The 22,060-nt window shown below is 45.8% G+C and overlaps 1 protein-coding gene across 1 annotated transcript in view; it reads left to right on the top strand.

Moving 5' to 3' along the window:
- igf2r (insulin-like growth factor 2 receptor) overlaps window positions 1-22,060 on the top strand; it is a 38,100-nt gene that overhangs the window by 12,037 nt on the left and 4,003 nt on the right. Inside the window, exons 5-50 of the mRNA XM_047328836.1 lie at window positions 5-137; window positions 480-591; window positions 757-865; window positions 1,101-1,260; window positions 2,236-2,422; window positions 2,733-2,836; window positions 3,460-3,624; window positions 3,753-3,896; window positions 4,135-4,290; window positions 4,382-4,519; window positions 5,448-5,595; window positions 5,687-5,855; window positions 6,009-6,124; window positions 6,229-6,391; window positions 6,755-6,934; window positions 7,065-7,160; window positions 7,261-7,362; window positions 8,000-8,162; window positions 9,044-9,220; window positions 9,324-9,470; window positions 10,457-10,635; window positions 11,144-11,231; window positions 11,334-11,543; window positions 11,646-11,776; window positions 11,974-12,077; window positions 12,794-12,927; window positions 13,075-13,271; window positions 14,002-14,128; window positions 14,257-14,388; window positions 15,491-15,650; window positions 15,936-16,044; window positions 16,487-16,568; window positions 16,685-16,818; window positions 17,313-17,462; window positions 17,691-17,846; window positions 17,958-18,168; window positions 18,356-18,511; window positions 19,151-19,385; window positions 19,478-19,614; window positions 19,726-19,843; window positions 20,487-20,633; window positions 20,728-20,912; window positions 21,016-21,202; window positions 21,315-21,470; window positions 21,566-21,635; window positions 21,740-22,024. Coding sequence (XP_047184792.1) covers window positions 5-137; window positions 480-591; window positions 757-865; window positions 1,101-1,260; window positions 2,236-2,422; window positions 2,733-2,836; window positions 3,460-3,624; window positions 3,753-3,896; window positions 4,135-4,290; window positions 4,382-4,519; window positions 5,448-5,595; window positions 5,687-5,855; window positions 6,009-6,124; window positions 6,229-6,391; window positions 6,755-6,934; window positions 7,065-7,160; window positions 7,261-7,362; window positions 8,000-8,162; window positions 9,044-9,220; window positions 9,324-9,470; window positions 10,457-10,635; window positions 11,144-11,231; window positions 11,334-11,543; window positions 11,646-11,776; window positions 11,974-12,077; window positions 12,794-12,927; window positions 13,075-13,271; window positions 14,002-14,128; window positions 14,257-14,388; window positions 15,491-15,650; window positions 15,936-16,044; window positions 16,487-16,568; window positions 16,685-16,818; window positions 17,313-17,462; window positions 17,691-17,846; window positions 17,958-18,168; window positions 18,356-18,511; window positions 19,151-19,385; window positions 19,478-19,614; window positions 19,726-19,843; window positions 20,487-20,633; window positions 20,728-20,912; window positions 21,016-21,202; window positions 21,315-21,470; window positions 21,566-21,635; window positions 21,740-22,024 — 6,849 coding nt within the window. The remainder of the gene's footprint in view (window positions 1-4; window positions 138-479; window positions 592-756; window positions 866-1,100; window positions 1,261-2,235; window positions 2,423-2,732; window positions 2,837-3,459; window positions 3,625-3,752; window positions 3,897-4,134; window positions 4,291-4,381; window positions 4,520-5,447; window positions 5,596-5,686; window positions 5,856-6,008; window positions 6,125-6,228; window positions 6,392-6,754; window positions 6,935-7,064; window positions 7,161-7,260; window positions 7,363-7,999; window positions 8,163-9,043; window positions 9,221-9,323; window positions 9,471-10,456; window positions 10,636-11,143; window positions 11,232-11,333; window positions 11,544-11,645; window positions 11,777-11,973; window positions 12,078-12,793; window positions 12,928-13,074; window positions 13,272-14,001; window positions 14,129-14,256; window positions 14,389-15,490; window positions 15,651-15,935; window positions 16,045-16,486; window positions 16,569-16,684; window positions 16,819-17,312; window positions 17,463-17,690; window positions 17,847-17,957; window positions 18,169-18,355; window positions 18,512-19,150; window positions 19,386-19,477; window positions 19,615-19,725; window positions 19,844-20,486; window positions 20,634-20,727; window positions 20,913-21,015; window positions 21,203-21,314; window positions 21,471-21,565; window positions 21,636-21,739; window positions 22,025-22,060) is intronic.

Here is a 22,060-nt window from a genome sequence, read left to right as displayed (position 1 = left end):
GCAGGTGCCCTGCTACGTGTTTGACTCGGACGGTAAGAAACACGATCTCAACCCACTGATCAAGGTGAGCGACGGCTACCTGGTGGACGACGGCGACGACACCGTCGACTTCTACATCAACATCTGCCGCAGTCTCAGTGAGTGTCGGAGGGAGGGAGGGACTAAGTGAATTGATGGTGTGTGTGTGTGTGTGTGTGTGTGTGTGTGTGTGTGTGTGTGTGTGTGTGTGTGTGTGTGTGTGTGTGTGTGTGTGTGTGTGTGTGTGTGTGTGTGTGTGTGTGTGTGTGTGTGTGTGTGTGTGTGTGTGTGTGTGTGTGTGTGTTCTTCCTGTTCCCACTCTAACAAAAAACAGCTTTTAAAAATGTTTTAAAATATTCGAATAAAATAAAGCCACCAGTGATAAATATGTGATTTAATGTGATTTGTTGATTCCCCCACCTGTAAACCAACGTCCTCTTCTCCTCTCGTCCTCTTCTCAGACCAGCCAGATAAATCCTGTCCCGACGGCTCTGCAGCTTGTCTGGTGACCAGCGATGGAACCTACAACATGGGTTCTCCCACCAAACCGCTGGAGCTGGTGGACAGTGACAGGTTCTGTCCACATTCATCAATTCAGATGTTGTCCGCAAATTTAGGAACTGCTTGAATATTCTAGTTTCCGTATTGAACTTCTAAACCATTTGGTTAATACGCTTTTTGAAACCAAAGAAAATCTTTACTGGTTTCAATGTTTTTTTTCTCTCGTCTACTCTCAAGTCTGAGGTTACAGTACGAACTGAGCGCCGGTTCATCTCCTCCGGAATTCTGCAAGGGACACAATCCTGCCGTCACCATCACGTTCACCTGTCCATCGAGCAGAAATTCTGTAAGTTACACTCTTTCATATCTATGTATACAGTATATATGCAGTGTCAACACGGATATGTCACGTCTTCCTCTTTTAGTTTAACATAAGCAACCAGAGAGGATCTGGACAAAGGGGCGGAGCCAGGGATTTTTCATTTCTTTCTTTAACATGTTGATGATTCAGAGAATAATTCATGGATCTAGATGAATGAGACCAAACAATGAAACATAGTTTGTAACTCGTCTTCTCACAGGGCAGCACTCCGAAGATGACGGCGGAGTCCCACTGTCGTTACGAGGTGGTGTGGGTGACGGAGTACGCTTGTCACCGAGACTATCTGGAGAGTCACAACTGCAAACTGACCAGCGAGCAGCACGACATCTCCATCGATCTGACGCCGCTCACCTTGAGCTGTGAGTGACTCCTCTCTCACGATACAAGTCAGATATATATATATGTGTAAGAGAGGTGAACATCAGATTATTAGTTTAACATGTGTTGACCTGGTGACATTTGTCATCGTACGGAGGAACCTGATTTAACTGTTAACATTTGTACAATTATAAAATCCAATAACGAAATGACTCCGCACATCCTCATTCCTCAAACTGGTTCTTAGAAACAAACAAGCGAAGAAGAAGCTGCGTCTTGTTTCTTTTGGCAGAAAACAAATGGCTAATTAATTTTTATTTTCAATCAAGCTCAAAGGTTCTTTCTATAAATATTATCCAAAATCGCATATTTACCCTCTAGCAATATTTGCACATAATGTCGCTTTTTTTTTAGCCTAGTTTGAGGAAGTTTACAAGCATATTAAAGTGAACTTCCTGATTTTTGCCAGCTCATTTTTCTAAAAACAGAAAAGCCTTTTCGAATTCTTGCCGCAGTTTGTACACCATGTGTCATAAGAAGTCTGTCTCCTGTTGTTAATTCAAGCGTATTCAAATCTTAAAAGTCGGGCGCTGCTCATTTCAATTTGAAACTCATTGCTGTCTCAGATTTTGCCCATTTTTTAATTAATTCATCCAAATTTTGTTGAAGATCGATACCAATACCATTTTTATTCACTAAAAGATGCGTAAAAGTCAATAATACACTTCAATTTGTTGTGTAGATTAAATAGATTGGTTCCATGACATTAATACGTGAGTTTTAGAGAAGAACATTGTTTATATAATAATTTCATAGCTGTAGCATCAAATGTAACGCGCCATTGGGAAGTCGGATGCTGCTAATTTCAAATTGAAGCTTGTCTCTTTATCTTTAAAGGAATATTTCCACATAACTTGAAAAGATTATTAATAATATTGGCCAAAAAATCCTATTTACTAGAATTGTAACATTAAATCCTAAATCCTCCGTTGCTCTTTTTGTGTTCTTGCGCGTAGCTTCAGACCATCCCTACTACGCACACTCCGGCGAGGGCGCCGAAAGCTACGTCTACTACCTGAACGCGTGCGGACCGGTCGTCAACGACGAATGTGGCAGCAACCCGTTAATGTCGTCCTGCCAGGTGAAGAAGAGCGGCGGCGTCGCCAACAAAGTGGCTGGAAGATACCAGAACCAAACGTTACGGTAATGTGTGTGTGTGTGTGTGTGTGTGTGTGTGTGTGTGTGTGTGTGTGTGTGTGTGTGTGTGTGTGTGTGTGTGTGTGTGTGTGTGTGTGTGTGTGTGTGTGTGTGTGTGTGTGTGTGTGTGTGTGTGTGTGTGTGTGTGTGTGTGTGTGTGTGTGTGTGTGTGTGTGTGTCACAGAAATCAACACACGACGTGATGTAGAATTAACCTGCACGTGACTTTAACATGTGACGTAAAACTGCTCATAATTGTGATCAAAAATGTGTTGCCGTCGAATTAAATCTCCCGTTGTTTTTCTTCCTTCTCCAGTTACTCAGACGGAGACTTGACTCTGATCTACCCGGATGGTGACAGTTGCTCCTCTGGCTTCAAGAGGATGACCATCATCAACTTCGAGTGCAACAAGAACGCATGTGAGATTCTCGCTACACAATCATCATTATGTTTTTAACGACTCTTTTATGAAGGATCCGAAAATTATTTCCTCCCCTGGCGCCATCTGGTGGTGGCAACAAGAATCAGGATGAGGATTTTACCTTCTTCTTCCGCGAGAGAAAGCTCCACAAGCTCTTCTCGTACAGAACACCTATTAAACAATATAATTTATTTATTTATTTTAATACTGTAAGTGTTGCTGGATTTAAAAGGATGGCAACATGACATGAGCTTCCTAAATTTAGTCCGTGTGACAACACCGATGAGCTTCTGATTTATTACAAAGACATGATTTGTTTCCTCTCCTTGTTTTTTCCTTTTTTTAAATTTAAAACTAATTGAGCCAAAGGATCCTATTAAACGGTTCAAAATAACAATAAACAATGTGATTTTCCTTTACTAATATATATAATCTTGTATTTTCTCTGAAGTTTCTCAAGAATCCCTTCTCTTCATGTCTCTTTTGTTCATTTTTACTGTCACATTGTGTAAATAACCAGATTGTTCATTCATTCTAACTGGTCAGTTACTGTAGGTGATCCCGTGTGTTCAAACTTTATTCATTCTCCCGCGGGTTCGCCGCCTTTGTTTTTTTCTGCAGCCGACGGCGGCCGAGGGAACCCGGTGTTCGCCGGCGAGACGGACTGCACCTACTACTTCGACTGGGAGACGGCTTTCGCCTGCGTCAAGGAGAAGGAGGATCTGCTGTGTCGGGTCCGAGACGGCAACAAGCACTACGACCTCTCGCCCCTCACCAGATACCCCGGTGAGTGCGACGGCTCAGCACAGTTTAATCCTGGTTATTTGCCAGTGTTTGCCACTAGCCCTTTCTCTGCACTTCCTGTCGTACTGAATGTTTTTCCTCCGTGTCTCTGTGTGGGTGTGTTGCCTCAGGGTCGGACGTCGGTGCGAACTGGGAGGCCGTGGATGCCAACTCTCCGAAGCCCGACTCGCGTTTCTACCTGAACGTCTGTCACAAAGTCGTCCAGACGGGAGGAGCCGCCGGCTGCCCGGTGAACGCCTCCATCTGCGCCGTGGGTAAGTCTTCGCTAGAGTGGAGGGTTTCTTTTCTTTGCCTCCGCAACCGGCAACCGCCGTTAAGTCCATTCTAGGACGGCCCCCGGTGGGGAGAGTTCCAGGCCTCTGGCCCCATAGTTCCCAGTCGTCAGCTGTGAAAAAACAAACACACCACAGAGCCTCGACCTCGCAATGGATTATCATAACGTGTATTGATCCTGACCAGTGTAGCACATTGACGGCGTCTTGTCTGCTTCAGATAAGGAACACGGGGCCATCAGCCTGGGCGGCTTCCTCTCGTCTCCCCAGAAGACCAAAGTGGGCGACGACATCCGACTGGTGTACACCGACGGGGATTTCTGCGTCCACAAGAAGACGAGGATCCAAACCATCCTCACCCTCAAGTGCAAACCAGGTGGGTGGAACAGAGAGAGATGAGATTTTTATTTATTCTGTCCTGCTTCCCGCCGTTCCCTCCTCATTTCTGTGTGGTTGTGATCTTGCAGGAGATCTCGAGAGCGCCCCCGTCCTCCGCAGCGTCTCGTCCGACGGGTGCGTGTACGAGCTGGAGTGGTACACCGCCGCCGCCTGCGTCCTCTCGAGAACGCAGGGGGACAACTGCAAGGTGGAGGACCCTCAGGCCGGTACGACTCGCGTCGAGTTCTGATTGTTGTTTTTTTTAACCAATCGATATTTTCAAGAACGCCAGGAGAGGCCGTTAAAAGGAGGGAGAGGACTCAGCGAGGGTTCATGGGGGGAATGTGTATCGGATGGAAAAAACATTTTCATTAAAGCACAAAACTAAATCTTTATTATCTGCCAGTTATGGCCTGAGAGCACGGACTCTGTTCAGAGTTCAGCTTGCTGTTTCCCTCCAGCTGGTTTATCACTTGCAGGGATCATGAGAGAACCTAAAAATAATGCCGTCATCAATTCATCTTGACAGTTATTGTGTCAATTTTCCAAGGAATCGTTTTGGTCTATAAAATGTTAGAAAACAACAAATGCTCGTCAGAATTCCTGGTGAAGCACCGGGTTATCTCTTCAGTCCTTCGTCTCTAAGAAAATTATAAAATATGTCGAAAATATTGCCATGAAAAACAAAGAAAAGTTGCATATCTTCACATTTGTGAAGTTGGAACCAAGAGATGTTTTTGCTAGAAAAAAATGTGCTCTTCCTTCACAATTCAAAAAGTGTTTAAATTCATAATGCTTTTATGAAACAATCTAATCTTCTTTAAAGAACAAAAAAGTACCAAGAGCTAGTATATGAAAATATTCAGTTAATGGGCTCCTTCATTTGTAGCCCTGACCATTGCTTTTGCCGGGAAATTCATTTCCCCCAGCTTTCAAAAGGACACACGTGTAATTGACTTTTAATCTCATATACGATTGTCACACACTCTCATAGACCGCACCTGATTTTAAAATCAAAAGTTTACATGTGGATATATATATTAAATAAAAGATACTTCTGCCACTTGTGCTGCCCTCTAGCTGTCCACGCGTGACCTTTCCCCGACTCTTTGACTTTTTTCCACGTCTGTAATCCTGCCTTATGCCGCTCCACAGGGTTCTCTTTCGACCTGTCGCCTCTCTCCAAAGACGGCGGCTTCTACAACCTGACCAGCGGAAACTACGACTACTACGTCAACGTCTGCGGTCCGGTCAAAGCGGCCAACTGTCCTGAAAAGGCCGGAGCGTGCCAGGTCGAAAAGAGGCAAGAGAGCGCGAGAGAGAGAGCGCCTGGGAGACGACGTGTACGTGCACAGTTTTTATATAATGATTAACTTCGTCCTTTTCCTCTGCAGCTCTTGGAGTCTCGGCGAAGCCAACTCCCGTCTGTCCTACTACGACGGCCTGATCCAGCTGAACTACATTAACGGCTCCCAGTACAACAACAAGGAACACACCCTCAGATCCACGTTCATCTCCTTCCTCTGCGATCCAGAGGCCGGAGCGGGAAAACCAGAATTCCAGGTAAAACTCCTCACTTCCCCCGTTTCCCCCCCTTCGTTGGTTAAACCTGTTCTTGACACCGAGTCATGTTTCTCTCTGCACTGCCTCTTTATTCTATCAACTGCAAATGAACATATTTATGATTCATGTGTACGTTTACATCTTGTCTTCCAGGTTGAAGACAAGTACACTTATAACTTCCGCTGGTACACTTCGTACGCATGTCCCGAAAGGCCCCACGAGTGTCTGGTGACGGATCCCAACACTCTTGAGCAATACGACTTGTCCAGGTGACGAAGGGCTACATGTGCCATTCACCGACTGTAACACAGTTGTGTAAATATCCACAAAACTACGAGAAAACCGCCTAACCACTTCATCTTTCTGTCTCCAGCCTGTCTCGCTCCACCACCAGCAGCGGCAACTGGCAGGCCATGGACTTGTCCGACACGGTGAACCTGAAGAAATACTACATCAACGTGTGTCGGCCCATCAACCCGGTGCCCGGCTGCGACCGCCAAGCGTCCGTCTGCCAGATGAAGTACACGTCCGAGCAGGTCTGTAGCATTAAAGGTTGAAGGAAATGTTTGCCAGGCGTCCGCGTCGTTAGTCGGCTTCCCCCGGTATCAACACAGAGGGAGAAACACGGCATATGTTCAATAGTAGATAATAAAGGAAGACAAATATAACATTGCTTTCCATTTATTACAAATTCCAGACGACATAAAGCAGAGACCTTTTGACCATGGTACGCTACTTTAATAAGTATCAGAGCCAGTACCGACCCCTACGTGCTACTTTGCCCGTCCCTTTCTCTAATCATGTGATCATCTGTAACAGCTTCAATGACGACCAGTGAATGAGTGTAAGTGGTTTCTGATACGAACTGTGACATCGGCGTCCCTCCCCTCTGTCCTCAGGGCTCTCCGAAGGAGGTCGTGTCCGTCAGCAACATGGGGATTTCCAAGCGAGGGCCGGTGATCGAGGACCGGGACCAGCTGCTGTTGGAGTTCACCAACGGCTCCGTGTGCACGTCGGACGGCGGCCAGAAGCTCACGTACACGACGCGCATCCACCTGGTCTGCTCCAGAGGAACCACGGTGAGCGAATCCGGTTCAGGGCGGCAAAGTACAAGAGCGCAGCTTCGCTTTTTGCGTCCGATTTTGTGTGTGTGTGTGTGTGTGTGTGTGTGTGAGTGTGACTCTGTGTCTGTGTGACTCTGCTGTGCAGGCGATGGGCCCGCGCTTCCTCATGTACCAGAACTGCACCGCCAACTTCATTTGGGAGACCAGGGCGGCCTGTGCCATCAGGACCACCAAGAACAACGTGAGCTCAACATAGTGTCTCTTATAACATTTGAAATCAAAAATATTTCAAAAGAGCTGGAATAATTTGAAACGTATGTATTTTCCTGTGTGTGTCTCAGAGCTGTGCTGTTGTGGATCCCGACACCGGCTTCGAGATCAACCTTCAGCTTTTGGCTTCAAAGACCGGATACAAGACAAACGCGAACGGGAAGGACTTCCTGGTAATTCAGACTCGCCGACAATGGAATGTGTCTGTGTGACGTTCACTGGCTGTGGGAGATGCACGTGTCTTCAGCTCTGATGGCGTTTCCCCAACTTGCTCACAACAGATTTCATTTTGACTTTTTAATGTTTTAAAAACACAAACTGCGTCTTTAATAATCATATACACTAGTTGACATAAAAAAACATGACTAAAATCAATAATTGTTTTTTTATAATGAATGAATGTGTTGATTATTTTCTTAATTAGATATTTCTTTAGTCTATAAAACTTAGGAAAAATGAACCCCTAAAACCTTCCAGCAGAGTATGAATGTGACAGAAAAAACACTATGAATGTGTGTTTGAATGGGTGAATGGGACTTTTGAGTGATCAATAAGACTAGAAAAGCTCTAAATAAATACAGTCCATTTACCACGAAACTGTAAATATCCTGATCAACGTTCCTTGGATCGAAAAACTTCGATTGATTGTTTGAGCTTTAAAATTAAAACTTGAATGTAACTTGGAAAACACGAACCACTAGAGTAAAACAGAAAAGCCCTGCAGGTAGTTACAGTTTTTCTACTTGTGTTATGTTTTCTTGAGACGTAATAAAACTCTCTCCCCCTGTGATTTTTTTTCCTTCCCTGCAGGTGAACATCTGTGCAGATCAGGCAGAGTGCGGCGCCGGCATGGCCGGCTGTGAAATGGAGGATGGGCGTCCCTCCAGCCCAGTCGGGGTGGAGAAGACCCTCCAGTACTCAACCGACAATCTGATCCAACTCACGTACAAGGGAGCGCTGGATGATCCCACAGGTACCGATGGGTCACAAAAAAATCAGTTCCCGGCTGTTTGCGATTACTGTATTTACAACCTGTGTGCCTAATCATTAACTGTGGGACTGTTAATCTCACTGTTAGATTGATTTTAAATTAATATTCAGGCTGTTAAAACGTCTTCCGTGACCTCAGAACAGCTGATTGACTCCTCCTGAGGAGATTATGGACTGTCTTGATACATTGTCGACTCATCGTACGATGCATGAATATGAACTCAATCATTTTTATGTGTCTACATGCGTGTGTGTTGACCTAAGAATGAATGTGTCAACAACAGTCCGGCAACTTCTCGCTGCTTCGGTCCTCTCGTCTGTTCTCGTCGTACGATTTATCAATTACTGGTTTGGTCTATAAAATGTCAGGAAATATGGATTGAAAAATAAGAAAATAAGAAAATCAGGCACCATGTCTTGAAATGTGTTTATTTTCTCTTGGCAGCAGCAACAAAATCTGTGTGCAATGACCAATAGACCTAAACTGCAAGCCCACATGATTCAGTATAAAATGGTCTTAAAATGACGATAATATTGTTTAGTGCGATAATTTCCGTGACAATATATTGTGCAACAAGTAGTAATCGTGATGGGGCCTACTATCTTTATATAGATGCTCCTACAGCCTGACGGCAAACTTGTCATGTCCTGGAAAATATTAATGGTCACTGCAGAAAAATGTTGTGACATTAGAATTGTGTTGTATTTTTGTAAAATAGAATTTGACCAAATAAGTACAAGAAGACAAAACACTGAGCGTATTTTTTTTTTTTTTTACACACTGTTGTCTCGGTAACTTTTTCCTTTCTCTGCTCATTATTTCAATCTTTTCAATCTTCCATTTTCCCCCCACCTCTGCATCAGCGACTCGCGACACCTTCACCATCAACTTTGTGTGCGATCACAACTCCCACCCGGGCTCGCTGAAGCTGGTGCGGGAGGGTTTGAGCACGCTGCCCAAACACGTGGTCCACGACGTCCTGTTCGAGTTCTCCACCGCGCTGGCCTGCCTCCCCGCTCCGGTCGACTGCCAGTTCAGTGGTACGGGCACATCGTCACACGAGACCCCACTTACGCACCTCGCCTTTCTCCTTATGTGTGTGTGTGTGTGTGTGTAATTATTCGTTTCTCTCACAACCTCCAGACCCCCACGGTAATTCGTACGACCTGAGCAGCCTGATCCGGAACGCGGAGGACAGCCCCTGGATCCCAATCGACACCGACTCTGTCAAGTCGCGCAGCTTTTACGTCAACGTGTGCAAACCTCTGCCCCACGTCACCGGCTGTCCAGGTCAGTCCGCACTGTACAATACAGTAAAGAACTGCTGACGTACATTTAAGTTATCCATCTACAACTAAGTGTTTTAGTAAAGTGAAAACCCTCACTTTCCTTACGTTGTCTTTTATTTTAATTTTATTTCATGTTCAGCACTTTGGTGAACACTAGTTGTTGGAAATATGCTTCATAAATAATCTTGACCTGATAAACAGTTAAATTAAATCAAATTCCAATAAAGTAGAGTAAAGTGAGACAGTTGATATTTGGAATTGTGTTTTAAAAAATGTTGCTGTCCAAGCTCCTGATTCCAGACACACACTGATAAACAACCTATTAGATTGGTTTAAAGTAATTAATACATTTTTATTTCATCTATTACATCTACAGCGGCATCGATAAATTGATTCAACGATAAAAAAGAAAATGAATCGTCAGCTATTTCAGTTAATAATTAATCGTTTCAAGGAAAAAATATCAAATATTTCTTGAATCCAGCTTCTGAAATTTGAAGATTTACTGCATGGCCTTTATGATAAATCATAGTAAATCATAATTTTTTTTTCTGTTTTGTTGTGTTGGTCAGATAAAACAATGAATTCAAGTTAGGGGAAGTTATATTCAGGCATTTGTAGGACTATATAGATTTGGTAGATTGATTAAGAAAATAATCAGCAGATTAATTGATAATGAAATTAAAGAGCTGCAACGAGTTCTGGCTAAAGTTTTATTACAGGTGATTTAGAATACTGTACATATACTAGAAGAATCTTTGACTGTTTTTAGTTTTAATTCATGTTATCAGGTTCCTGAGATTAGGACTCAAAATCCGACAATCTACATTTACATTAACTCAATTTTATCCAGAGCAACTAAAAAACTGAGAGACGCCACTCAACCTCCTCAATACAACAACAGACCGTCAAGATTGTAATTAACACCACAAATACCGCATTTCTTTCACTGACTGTGGTTAAAATCTTCCTCCTCCTTCTCTCCAGTCGGTCCTTTGGGCGCCTGCGGTCTGATCGACGGCAAAGGCTTCAACCTGGGATACGTCCAGTCTGCGCCGCAGGTGGCGGAGGGCGGCTCCATCAGCATCACGTACCAGAACGGAGACCTGTGCGGTGCCACGGGCCGATACTCCACGCGCATCATCCTGCAGTGCGACCACAATGTGGTGAGTGTCGGATGCTAAGGATGGCCGCCGGTCTTAGTGCTCACACAGGATGCGTTCAGGGCACAGTGTCGAATGTATGTATATCCCGTGTTTTGACGGTGCTCGGATTTTTTTGAAAAAGGCGCAGCAGCCACCTGTACTGTTGTTGGTTAAGTTATGAGCATACAACAGGAGAAAATAGACTTGAATATGTATATATATTTTTAAGCATGAATTGACATTGAATTATCAGCTTTATATGAGCTTCTATCAATTGTGATGTTTTAATTTGTCAGCTGAGACCGAATCGGCTCAGTCGGCGGGGCTAAGGACATACCATAAACAATAGTCTGTCTCTAGCCCCGCCCACTGTCAAATGCCGATGTTCAGCTCAATTTTTTAAAGTAATTCTTAATTCTCCTCTACTATCTGCCTGGAAAACTCGCGCAAGAATCCAACTAACCACAGAAATCAACTGATCACGTGACGCTTTAATAAATATATATTTTGTGTGTGTATGAATTTCCAGGGCTCCCCCATGTTTGACCGCAAAGATGGTTGTGAATACGTCTTCATCTGGAGGACGTCGGAGGCGTGTCCCATCAAGAAGGCTCAAGGTAGAAAAAAACATGGATACAAAGATCTTCAAAAAATCTAAACTGCAGCTGTTGGATAGCCAGGCCCTTTTTTTGTTCATCGTCCACACTCGTCCCTTCCAGGCGCCGACTGTCGCGTTCGCGACCCGAAGACCGGCTACGAGTTCGACCTGAGCTCCCTGAAGGGCCGAGACTACCCGATCCGAAGCGACAAGTACATCTACCACCTGTCGGTGTGCGAGGGGCTGAAGAGGGACGTCTGCACGCACGGCAACTCCGGCCTCGAGGCCGTGTCCTCCTGCCAGGCGGACGGTGACAAGCACAAGATCGCAGGTACAAAGGGATTAAATCGACGTTCTTACCTTTAATCTATCATTTGAGTTGTCGTTACTTGTGTTTAATCCCCTTTCTGTTTCTGTGCCTGTACTCGTGCAGGGGTGGCGAACCAGATCCTGAGCTACGTGGGAGACCAGCTCATCCTGAACTACACCGGCGGAGAGACGTGTCATAAGACTTACCAGAGGTCAACGGAGATTTACTTCTCCTGCCACCCTGACATGCATCCGGTGAGTTCACCGCACACACACACACACACACACGCTGCAATGCATTGATGATTACGTACACCTTGACGTACAGAGAATTTGCACATGGGGAAATATGTTCGAAAAGTCATCATTAATAGCATTAATGAATTACAGAAACGTATCCCAGCTTTTTAATTATGTTGACTTATTGTTTATTGTGTGTGTGTGTTGTTCAGGGAGCACCAGAGTTCATCAAGGAGAATCCAGACTGTACCTACCTGTTCAACTGGCCCACAGCTCTGGCATGTGTCAAGGGCAAAACCACCAGCTGCTCCTACAAGTAACAATCCTCCTCCGCACTCCTCTTCCTCCTCCCTCTTCCTTTATCTGCTCTTTTCCTCCTCTTCCTCCTGCCTCTTCTCTGTTTCTTGCTCTTCCTCATCCCTCATCCCTCTTCTCTTTTTCTTCCTTTTCCTCCTGCCTATTCTGTTTTTTTCTTCCTCTTCATCCTGCCTATCCCTGTTTCTTCCTCTTCCTCATCCCTCTTCTCTTTTTCTTCCTCTTCATCCTGCCTATCCCTGTTTCTTCCTCTTCCTCATCCCTCTTCTCTTTTTCTTCCTCTTCATCCTGCCTATCCCTGTTTCTTCCTCTTCCTCATCCCTCTTCTCTTTTTCTTCCTCTTCGTCCTTCCTTTCCCTGTTTCTTCCTCTTCCTCCTCCAATCTTCCTCTATATTCTCGTTTTCTTCCTCTTCCTCCTTCCGTCCTGAAAATCTGAAATCCTCTGTTGAAACTGGAGGCCACCGACGTTTTGAGGAATCTGTCTTTTTCATACATTTTTGTATGTCCTCTTGAATAAATCTAGACGAATCCTTATTTCTGATTATTTCTGTTTATCTGCACCATCGTCACAGTTAGCGAAGGATACACTGTTATGAATCATCAAATTGAGAATATCTGTATCTGACCAGAGATCGAGATTCAGAAACGTGCACAAACCTCAAGCTCGCATGAATTTTCACCCTGTATTTTTTTTCTTTGTCCGCTCTGTTCTTCAGCGATGGTCAGGGCCACTCGTACGACCTCTCCCCTCTCGCCTTGGACTCCCGGAACTGGGAGGTGGAGTCGTCGAGCGTGGACACGCAGAACCGGTTCTACATCAACGTCTGCAGGTCGCTGGTGCAGCAGGGAGGTCGGTGTCCCATTACTTCCGCTGTCATACTGTAGCATCTAATATGATTTGTCCGCAGTGTGCCAAACCATTCTGAGCCATGACGGCGAGTGTCCATCCATTCCCGACAAAACATCTACTAAAAACCCTCTGCTCATGTGGTGACAGGCTCGTGGAAGTGTCCCTCCAGCGCGGCGTCCTGCGTGAAGGTGGGAGACGAATACGTGAGTCTGGGGCAGGTGGAGTCCGGTCCCACGTGGGACGGAAGTGTCCTGAAGCTGCGGTACACCAGCGGCCAGGCCTGTCCCGACGGACAGCGCAACAGGAGCAGCATCGTCCGCTTCAAGTGCGACAAGGACCGAGTGGTGAGGGGAAACACTGTAATAGATTCTGATGTCGGTAGATACTCGCTACGTTCCTACGCAGTATGGCAAAGTATGGAACTTCATTTGAGGAATTTCCAGGTCTGGACAAATATGGAAAAAAGAAAAGAGAGTATAGAAAAATATTTGTGTCACCAGACTGAAGTCTAAACAGACGTGAATCCAAAGATTTCAGAAGCCTAGCGATCCGTCTCAATCTCTCTAGTCTCGTGAATTAGTGATAAAGGTTGCCATAGCAACACTACTGTATCTACAGAACCGTAGTTCACATGTGACCATGACCGGTGGAAAGATAAGTAGTTCCTATCAACCGGACATTATTTAGATTATCCTGGTGACAGCTAGTTACTTTGTACTGTTGATGATAAAATACACATTTACCCAAAATAACAGAGTTTAAATATCAATATTTTCATCTGAGAATCAGTCCTGGAACAGCTACAGTCGGAATTGGAAGTATCAATCCGAACAACACAATCAACTTTATGGAGAATCTTTCTGTGTGAAGTGCAACATGATCGCTACACAGTCAGAATCTCATTTTAAAATATTTATTTATATTTTAATATTTACTTAATAAACATCTAGCTATTTTTACTCGGATTTCAAATATGGTCCAAAAAAAATCAACTGAGATTTCTACATCATTTTTAAAAATGTTTTCTGTATGTTTATGTGAGTGAAATTAAATGTTTCGATTCCTTTCTTCCAGGACTCCCGGCCCACGATGATCTCCGCCCTGGAGGACTGTGTGTACACCTTCCTGTGGCTAACCGCCGCCGCCTGCCCTCTGAACAGCAGTCAACACGACGAGTGCAGGGTCTCCAACCCGGCTACAGGTCAGACCCTCGGAAAAAACAATCACCACTTCTGGAAATGTAGACTCAAACGTGTCTCGGTGTTTGTGTTAGTGGGACGTGCGGGAATAGAGGATGATTATTAAAGTGGCACCTTCTCTCTCACCAAGGTCATACGTTTGACCTGAACGCGCTGGCGAAGGACGGCGGCTACACCGTCTACGATCACCAGGACCACCGGAAGATGTTCCGCATGAACGTCTGCGGAAACGTGGCCAACGCCGGATGCAGCCCCGACACCGGTACGTGCGTCCGTCCCAGAGGCCCGAGCATCTTTCAGAGGGCTTATTATTATTTATAATTCCGCCACTGAATTGGAGCATTAAAAAATAAAAATAAAAATTCTGCACATTTCTTCTTCTTTTTTACAGTTTCTCGTAATTGTATTTCCTCGAAAGCGATAGAAGCTTGTGAGAAAACAAAAACCTGTGAAGGTGGTTTCATTCGGTTCCTTGTTGCTGTTTAGTCTTACCCACATGTTTGAGGAGTTATGTAAAACCGAGCCACGTGCGTCATGGCTGTTCGTCAGCTGCATCACTCAGCGTCACAGTGAGTGTAATGACAGACCTGAAGTCGCAGCGCTTCTCTAATGATGACTCCTCTTTAACCTGACCAACTCATCATATGTGGTCATCGCTATGGGAACATTGAGATGAATTGTTTCCTAGTAGTTCATGAAAAAGTGGCAGAAAATTCTACATTCTTATATTTTGCAAAGTGCAAGAAAAAACATTAATCATTAAAAACTAAATCCTCAATTCTCGGTTCTGAATCTAGTCATTTGCTCCTTGGCTCAAGGCCAAACTTTCACCAAATTCCACTAAAATACTAATAACTTACAAAAACAACATAACCTTGGGGAGGTCAAAATAAATATATTCTCCTGGGATGTAGGTGAACATAAGCATGTATTTATGTTTTTAAAATTCTAGATTTAATCATTCTGGTTTTGCAAAGAAAGAGAAATAAGTGGATTTACTGCTGAATTTCTTTGACAGAAAAAAAAAAGCAGTTGTAAACAACTAACAAAGAAATGATTTCATTTTAAAAGTCGACGATCTTAAACTTACCTAAAATTAACAACAACAAAAACAAAATAAAAAGTGAGATACAGTAGAATAAATATGAATAAACAGCCCCAAATGTTGCAGTGCGCCCTGATTTAAAAGAATTTAAATTTAATGCTCTTTTTTTGTTGTGAATTAAAAGTTAAAAGCTGCTTCTCCAGGTTTTAGTTCAGTCTGAGACGTCTGCACGGTTCTTAACGTTCACATCAGAATCATAACTGTACTATAGTTCTCTTCTAACACACGTACTGTATGCGTATATATATTGTGCTTGCAGCCGTGTGCATTAAGGACGGCGGCACCGCGGTCAGCGCCGGTCAGGTGAGCAGGAAGCTCTCGTACAAGGATCACGTCGTGGAGCTGACGTACGAAGGAGGAGGTCCCTGCGCGGCGAACACCGACCTGCGACACAGTACCGTCATCCACTTCATCTGCAGGTATCAACTGTTCTTTTTCTGCAGATACCACTTAGGAAGTGGGAAATAAAATCCCTGGATCCACTTAATCCAGATCAGCTCCAAAATGTAATGTCTTCTTCCTTGGCTCATGTCCGACCCCTCCGAAACAAATTGATGGAAATCGATTCTGTAGTCTAGAAGGTTCCTGTCTGCGTGGGTTCTCTCCGGGAATTCTCCGGCTTCCTTCCACTGTCCAAACACATCATGCAGGTAATGGACGGATGAATTAATGGAAGAATGAATATCCCCTCTGTGTTTGTGTAGACCACCCAACATGGGATCGGCGCCCGCGGAGCCGGTCCTCATCGACTCGGATGCTAAAACCTGCACACACTTCTTCTCCTTCCACACGCCGCTGGTCTGTGAGCAGCCGGTGAGTATGAGTGTGTGAGTGTGTGTGTGTGTGTGTGTGTGTGTGTGTGTGTGTGTGTGTGTCAGAGTCACTCTCAGTTTGACCAAAGAAGTTTTACAAACATACAAACACGTCAGATATTTTTAGTTCTTAAACTCCTTCACAAACAAATTTTAAAAACATGCATCTTAACAGTCATTCAGATATTAATATTAATTCTTAGTTGTGGATATTTTGGCTTTTTGAAAAAAAGCAACAAATTCTATTACGCGGGAAAAAAAAAAAAAAAAGGTTATTTCCACTTAGTCAAGTGGGGGAAAAAAGTTAGATAGAATATTAGACAGACAGGTGAGTGTGATTGTCTCTGACTTCCTTGTTCCAAAAGTATTCTTTAAACTTTGTTTACGTTGGTTTCTGAAATGTAAGACCTATTTTTTTTCCTCCTTTGTAATCGATCTTTCAGGTGAAGTGTTCAGTGCAGAACGGCTCCGCTCTCATAGACCTGACTCCGCTGATTCACGTCAACGGATACTACACGGCAACAGGTCAGAACCCGTCGAATGTCTTAGAATTTTGTGGCTGCACAGGGAGCAGATTTCAGGAGATCATGCGCGCGTGACGTCGGTGTGGATTTAGCGACGCTGTGTGTTTCTCCTTCCAGACGAGGCGGTGGACCAGAGCAACGGATCCTCGGACTTCTACATCAACGTGTGCCTGCCTCTGAACCCCATCCCCGGGGTCACCTGCCCCCCCGGAGCCGCCGTCTGCATGGATCCTGACAACGGGCCACCAATGGTGAGACACACTGGTCCTGGCAATATATAACTTGTACCATTTGACCCCATGACATGAACATACAATACAACATATCACAAGCAGTTCTCTTTTACAGCTATTCAGTACATTAAGAGTTAAGTTACTCGTGTCGTGTAAATGATCCACTTTTCCCAGCATTTCTTTTTACTGTCTGCAGTTAGTTCACTTTCCCATTGAATATGTTTCCCAAACTATCTCCTTGTGCTTTTTTCTTTTTTGTCAAAGCAAAATCTTCTAGTTTAGTACGACTGAAGACAACACAAGCGTCGCTCACACTCGGGAATTTAAATGAAATGCATTTGACTCAAACACAATTAATGATCTGAAGTACATGGATTTTTTAACACCAACCATTCATTTAGAATCTGTACAGACTCTCCACAGTTTGTTTTCTGTTCTGTAATCCTTCATTTATTTATTCTCTCGCTCGTCGGTTTCTGTCCGTCAACTCTTTTCGTCTCTGTCTCTTCAAGGATATCGGTCGGACCACCAGCGGCCCCCAGATCGACAGCGCAACGGGGGAGGTGTCCATCACCTACAACAGTTCCAGCGTGTGCGCGGACGACCCGAATCAGAACTACTCCTCCACCATCATCTTCACCTGCCAGAGAGGCCTGGAGCTGGTCAGTTGCCGCCGCCTTAACGTCCTTTATCAGAACAATAAGTTCATGTTACTGCTGCGGTGCGTTAACACACAATAACATGCAAAGTCACGAGCAGACGAGCGCATGTCGATGTTCTCGCGGGATATATTCAGCAACGCAACGCGAACGCAGCACGACACTCTCTCCTCTTCTCTGTGGATTCATTTTTTGAAAGAATAATCCGTGACCTTCGTGTCTCGTGTCCAGGGGTCTCCACGGATGCTGAAGCTGGAATGTGTGTATCTGTTCGAGTGGGCGACGCCCGTCGTCTGTCCGGACGCCACCCACACCACCGGCTGCCAGCTCACCGACTCCCAGCTCCAGTTCACCTTCGACCTCTCGGCGCTTTCTGGTGAAGTTCAGGTGAGGCCCCCCGACCAAAACTACACCCCCGTGATTTTTAAACACAAAATGTAGTAAATCTGTTTTGGTTTTTTTAATGTTTTTACTAAAGCTCAGTCTTTGTATTTTCAGGTGACCGGTCCCTCCAGCACCTACCAGATCAGCGTCTGCAGCTCAGTGGCAGAGCCGGCCTGTCAGAACAGCGCAGTCTGCCGGGTGTCCGGTTCTGGCTCAAACAAGTCGGCTTCGTCGTTTGGCATCAGCAAGGCCATGACGATGGACTTCAAACACGAAGAGCAGGCCGTGCTGATGCAGTACGGCGGGGGAGATCCCTGCCCACCAGGTTAGTTTGCGACACTCGCTGCTGCTGCTCAAGAGGTTTACGATCTACAAGAGACAAGATATGTCCAACGTGTCCCAGAATGTTAAAGGACAAAACATACGGCATTAATCGAAACCGTAAATTCCTGATATCCTGTTTTTTTTGGAAACGAGAGCGTGAGCAGCTCATGTGCCCCCTGTTGTTCTAGTGACGAACGAGGGAGATGTGTGCGTGTTCCCCTTTGTCCTCATGAAGAGGTCGTACTTGGCCTGCACCAGCGACGAGAGGACGGACGGCAAGAAGTGGTGCGCCACCACCGCCAACTACGACAAGGACAGGAAGTGGGGCTTCTGCGGCAGCGCAGGTGACTAGAAGGGGTGGTTGAGGAAGCTGGTTGAGAAATGACTCTTTTAAGATAAAACGATTCATTCACGTTTCAATGCACCGATGTACATTTATGACACGAAAGCCTCTTTGCATTTTTGTTAGACCTTCCAAATTTAACCGATGGCAAATGTCGAAAATCCTAAAGCTCCTAAAGCTCGAGGTGACGTCCTTAAATGTTCTTCTTACATCCAAACAACAGTAAAACACACCAAATTATCATGTTTACTTTAATGTAAGACAAAAAATAAAGAAGCCAACAACAATCAAATATTTGGCAGCTTTGATTAGAAAAAGACTTTGTCGACTATTTCTGACGAGAGCACTGACAAGCGCCGTGAGACGAGATTTGGTATTTGGCTGCGGAGTCTATAGTTTTGTCTCAGTAACAAAAACCAAACATTGCTTTTTAAATAGATGGAAATGTTCCTCATAGCATCAACGCAGCCACCGGTTTAAGTATGGACATTTTCAGCTCCTTGAAAATTCCCCCAATCCTGTCGTCCATCACAGTCCTCTTTAACGCACGTCACGTTTTAGACTGCGCTATTGTCACGTGATGGTGCATTCAGGGACATTAATCTAAAGTACTCTCTCTCTCTCTCTCTGTCTCCTCCAGCCACCGGTAAACGCCAGTCGTCCATTATGTTCACCTGCGACCAGTCGGCGGGCCACGGCTTCCCACAGCTGCTCTCGGAGACGGCGGGTTGCTCGGCCACGTTCCAGTGGAAGACCAGTGCGGTCTGTCCGCCGAGGAAGATGGAGTGCAAGCTGGTGAGCCAGCATCAGACGTTCGACCTCCGAACCCTTTCCTCCCTCACGGAGCCGTGGAAGTTCAGCCACAAGGGAGATTCGTAAGTCTGCGTTTCTTTATCCTTTGTCCAGAAAGAACAAACCTTGAACTAAGAAATGTAATAGATGAAGCTGTTTTTCTTCGTGTCCTCAGGTATTACATCAACCTGTGTCAGGGCGTCCACGGTGGACTGCCAAGTTGTCCAGAGGGAGCGACCGTGTGTCGACGCTCGGCCGCGGGACAGACCCAGACCCTGGGCCGAGTTTACACTCAGAAGATGAGCTACTCTGGTGGGTTAACGAGTCAAATACCCACTTCAGTGTGCGTGTGGTGATAGCAGTGGCGATGATGATTGTGCATTCGTCAAAGTTCCCCATCTCCTTTTTTTGCTGTCTCCGCAGATGGGAAGATCTCCGTCAGTTACTCGGCGGGAGATAACGTCTGTGGCAACGGCGTGAAGGCGAAGACGCTGATCCAGCTGAGCTGCGGCTCCACGGTTGGACACCCGGCGCTCATCAGGTAACACGCAGCCCAAATTAAATCAGCTGGGTTTTATACCCCATAATGAGCATTGGCCGGAACCCCAATGAGGTTAAATACCTGGGTTTTACCACAACAAGGTGGAAGGTTGGAGGTTTTCGTGAATCCCGATTCAACATTCTTTGGATGAACATTCATTCACTCTTCGGCTCAACATTTCTAACTGGCAGTTAATGGCACAACAGCGTTTGGCTTTAAAGTTCAAGTTCTCTGGTTAAAGTTTAAATTTTAAGGGAAACATTTCAAATTTCTCAGCAGACTTAATGTTTTTGACAGACACAAATCTGTCAGATCGATATATATAAATACATTTAGCATTTTTATCAGTGCGTTTGTTTGTTTTTTAATTCACTACACAAGTCAAATCGGTCCCAGACTTCAATCTGGATTTGTGAAATGTGCCGCCGTGCTAAGGTCGTCTCATCTCTCATCCCTCGTCTGTGTGTGTGTGTGTGTGTGTGTGTGTGTGTGTGTGTGTGTGTGTGTGTGTGTGTGTGTGTGTGTGTGTGTGTGTGTGTGTGTGTGTGTGTGTGTGTGTGTGTGTGTGTGTGTGTGTGTGTGTGTGTGTGTGTGTGTGTGTGTGTGTGTGTGTGTGTGTGTGTGTGTGTGTGAGTGAGAGCAGTGTCAACGAGGCGTCGTGCGAGTTCGTGATTGGCTGGGAGACCCGGTCGGCGTGTGCGGTGAAGCAGCGCTGGGTGGAGATGGTGAACGGGACGATACATTTTCCCGACACCGGAGCTCATCTCAGCCTGGGAGCCCTCTACTTCAGGTAGCGCGAGCACACACTCTCAAAGTCCCTCCTTAATATGCCACTTTTAGTTTGATAAAGGATTCTTCTTCTTTACCCCCCATCCTGCTCTCAGCCACCATCAGGCGTCGGGCGACATCCGACCCAACGGCGACCGATACATCTACCACATCCAGCTGTCGGGCATCACCAACAACTCCCTGCCCAGCTGCCTCGGTGCCAACATCTGCCAGGTGAAGCTCAACGAGCCCTACAGACGCCGGATCGGCTCCTCCAGCAAAGCCAAGTACTACATCAAAGGTGATTCACTGCGTAGATTCGATTTCTTTGATTTTTTTTTTTAGATTGGGTGGACGGTTGGGGGCTTTTTCAACAGCCGCTCTGCTTCTGCTTCTCCCACCAGGAGGAAACCTGGACGTGATGGTGCCCTCAGAGTCGGCGTGCGGCCGCGAGAGAACCAAAATGGTGTCGTCCACCATCATGTTCCACTGCAACCCGGCGGCAGGCGTCGGCATCCCCGAGTTCATGCTGGAGACGGACGGATGCCAGTATCTGTTTGTGTGGCACACGGATGCGGTGTGCCGCCTGACGTGAGTAAACACTTCCGTCTGCCGGACGCGAAACATCTGGAATTACGTCGTTTTACTCCAGACCTCAGCATTTTTTGGAGATTTTAGTAAATGTCTAAAACTTGTTCTGCAGAACTGTCGATGCAAAGTCGGACGACGACGACGACGACGGCAGCGAGTCTCCGGCTCTGTCCAGGCGGAGCCAGGCGGTGGGCGTGATGCTGAGCGTCCTGCTGGTGGGCGTGTCCGTCTGTCTGCTCGGGCTTTTACTGCACAAGAGAGAGAGGAGGTGAGACCACTAGCGTCCGTTGGTTGAGCCTGATTTTTTTTTTAAATAAATGCCTGATTACATTTAATTTAAACACATTTCTTGTCTCCTCCCAGGGAGCTGGTGATCCAGAAGGTCGCCGGCTGCTGCAGGAGAGGAAACCAAGTCTCCTATAAATATTCCAAGGTAGTTGGAAGAAAAGTTCACGAGTGAATTCTTTCTCACAGACTCTTTCTCGCAGAAAGAGGTTGCAGTCAGTGTTTTTAACCAACTTGCCTTTCGCTCCTCAGGTCAACATGGACGAGGAAGGGGGCGAGGAGGAGATGGAGTGGCTGATGGAGGAGCTCGAAGCGCCCCCCGCGTCGTGTTCCTCGTCGTCGTCGTCATCCCACCGCGGCCGCAGTAAGCGCGGCAACGGTCATATCACGACCAAGCCGGTGAACGCCGACGGCCTGCGCTCGTTCGCGCTGGACGACCAGGACGACGACAGCGAGGACGAGGTGCTGAGCGTCCCGGGCGTGAAGGTGGTCAAGTCGTCGAGGAACTCGGCCGCTCACCGCAGCGCCTTCCTGCAGGTGAGTGTCGTCCTCGACGTCACACTCCAGTCTTTG

This window comes from Scophthalmus maximus, chromosome 18 (genome assembly GCF_022379125.1).
Source record: "Scophthalmus maximus strain ysfricsl-2021 chromosome 18, ASM2237912v1, whole genome shotgun sequence".
Classification (NCBI taxonomy): Eukaryota; Metazoa; Chordata; class Actinopteri; order Pleuronectiformes; family Scophthalmidae; genus Scophthalmus; species Scophthalmus maximus.
Note: the sequence above shows the minus strand (reverse complement) of the source record. Positions and strands in the feature narration are given on the sequence as shown.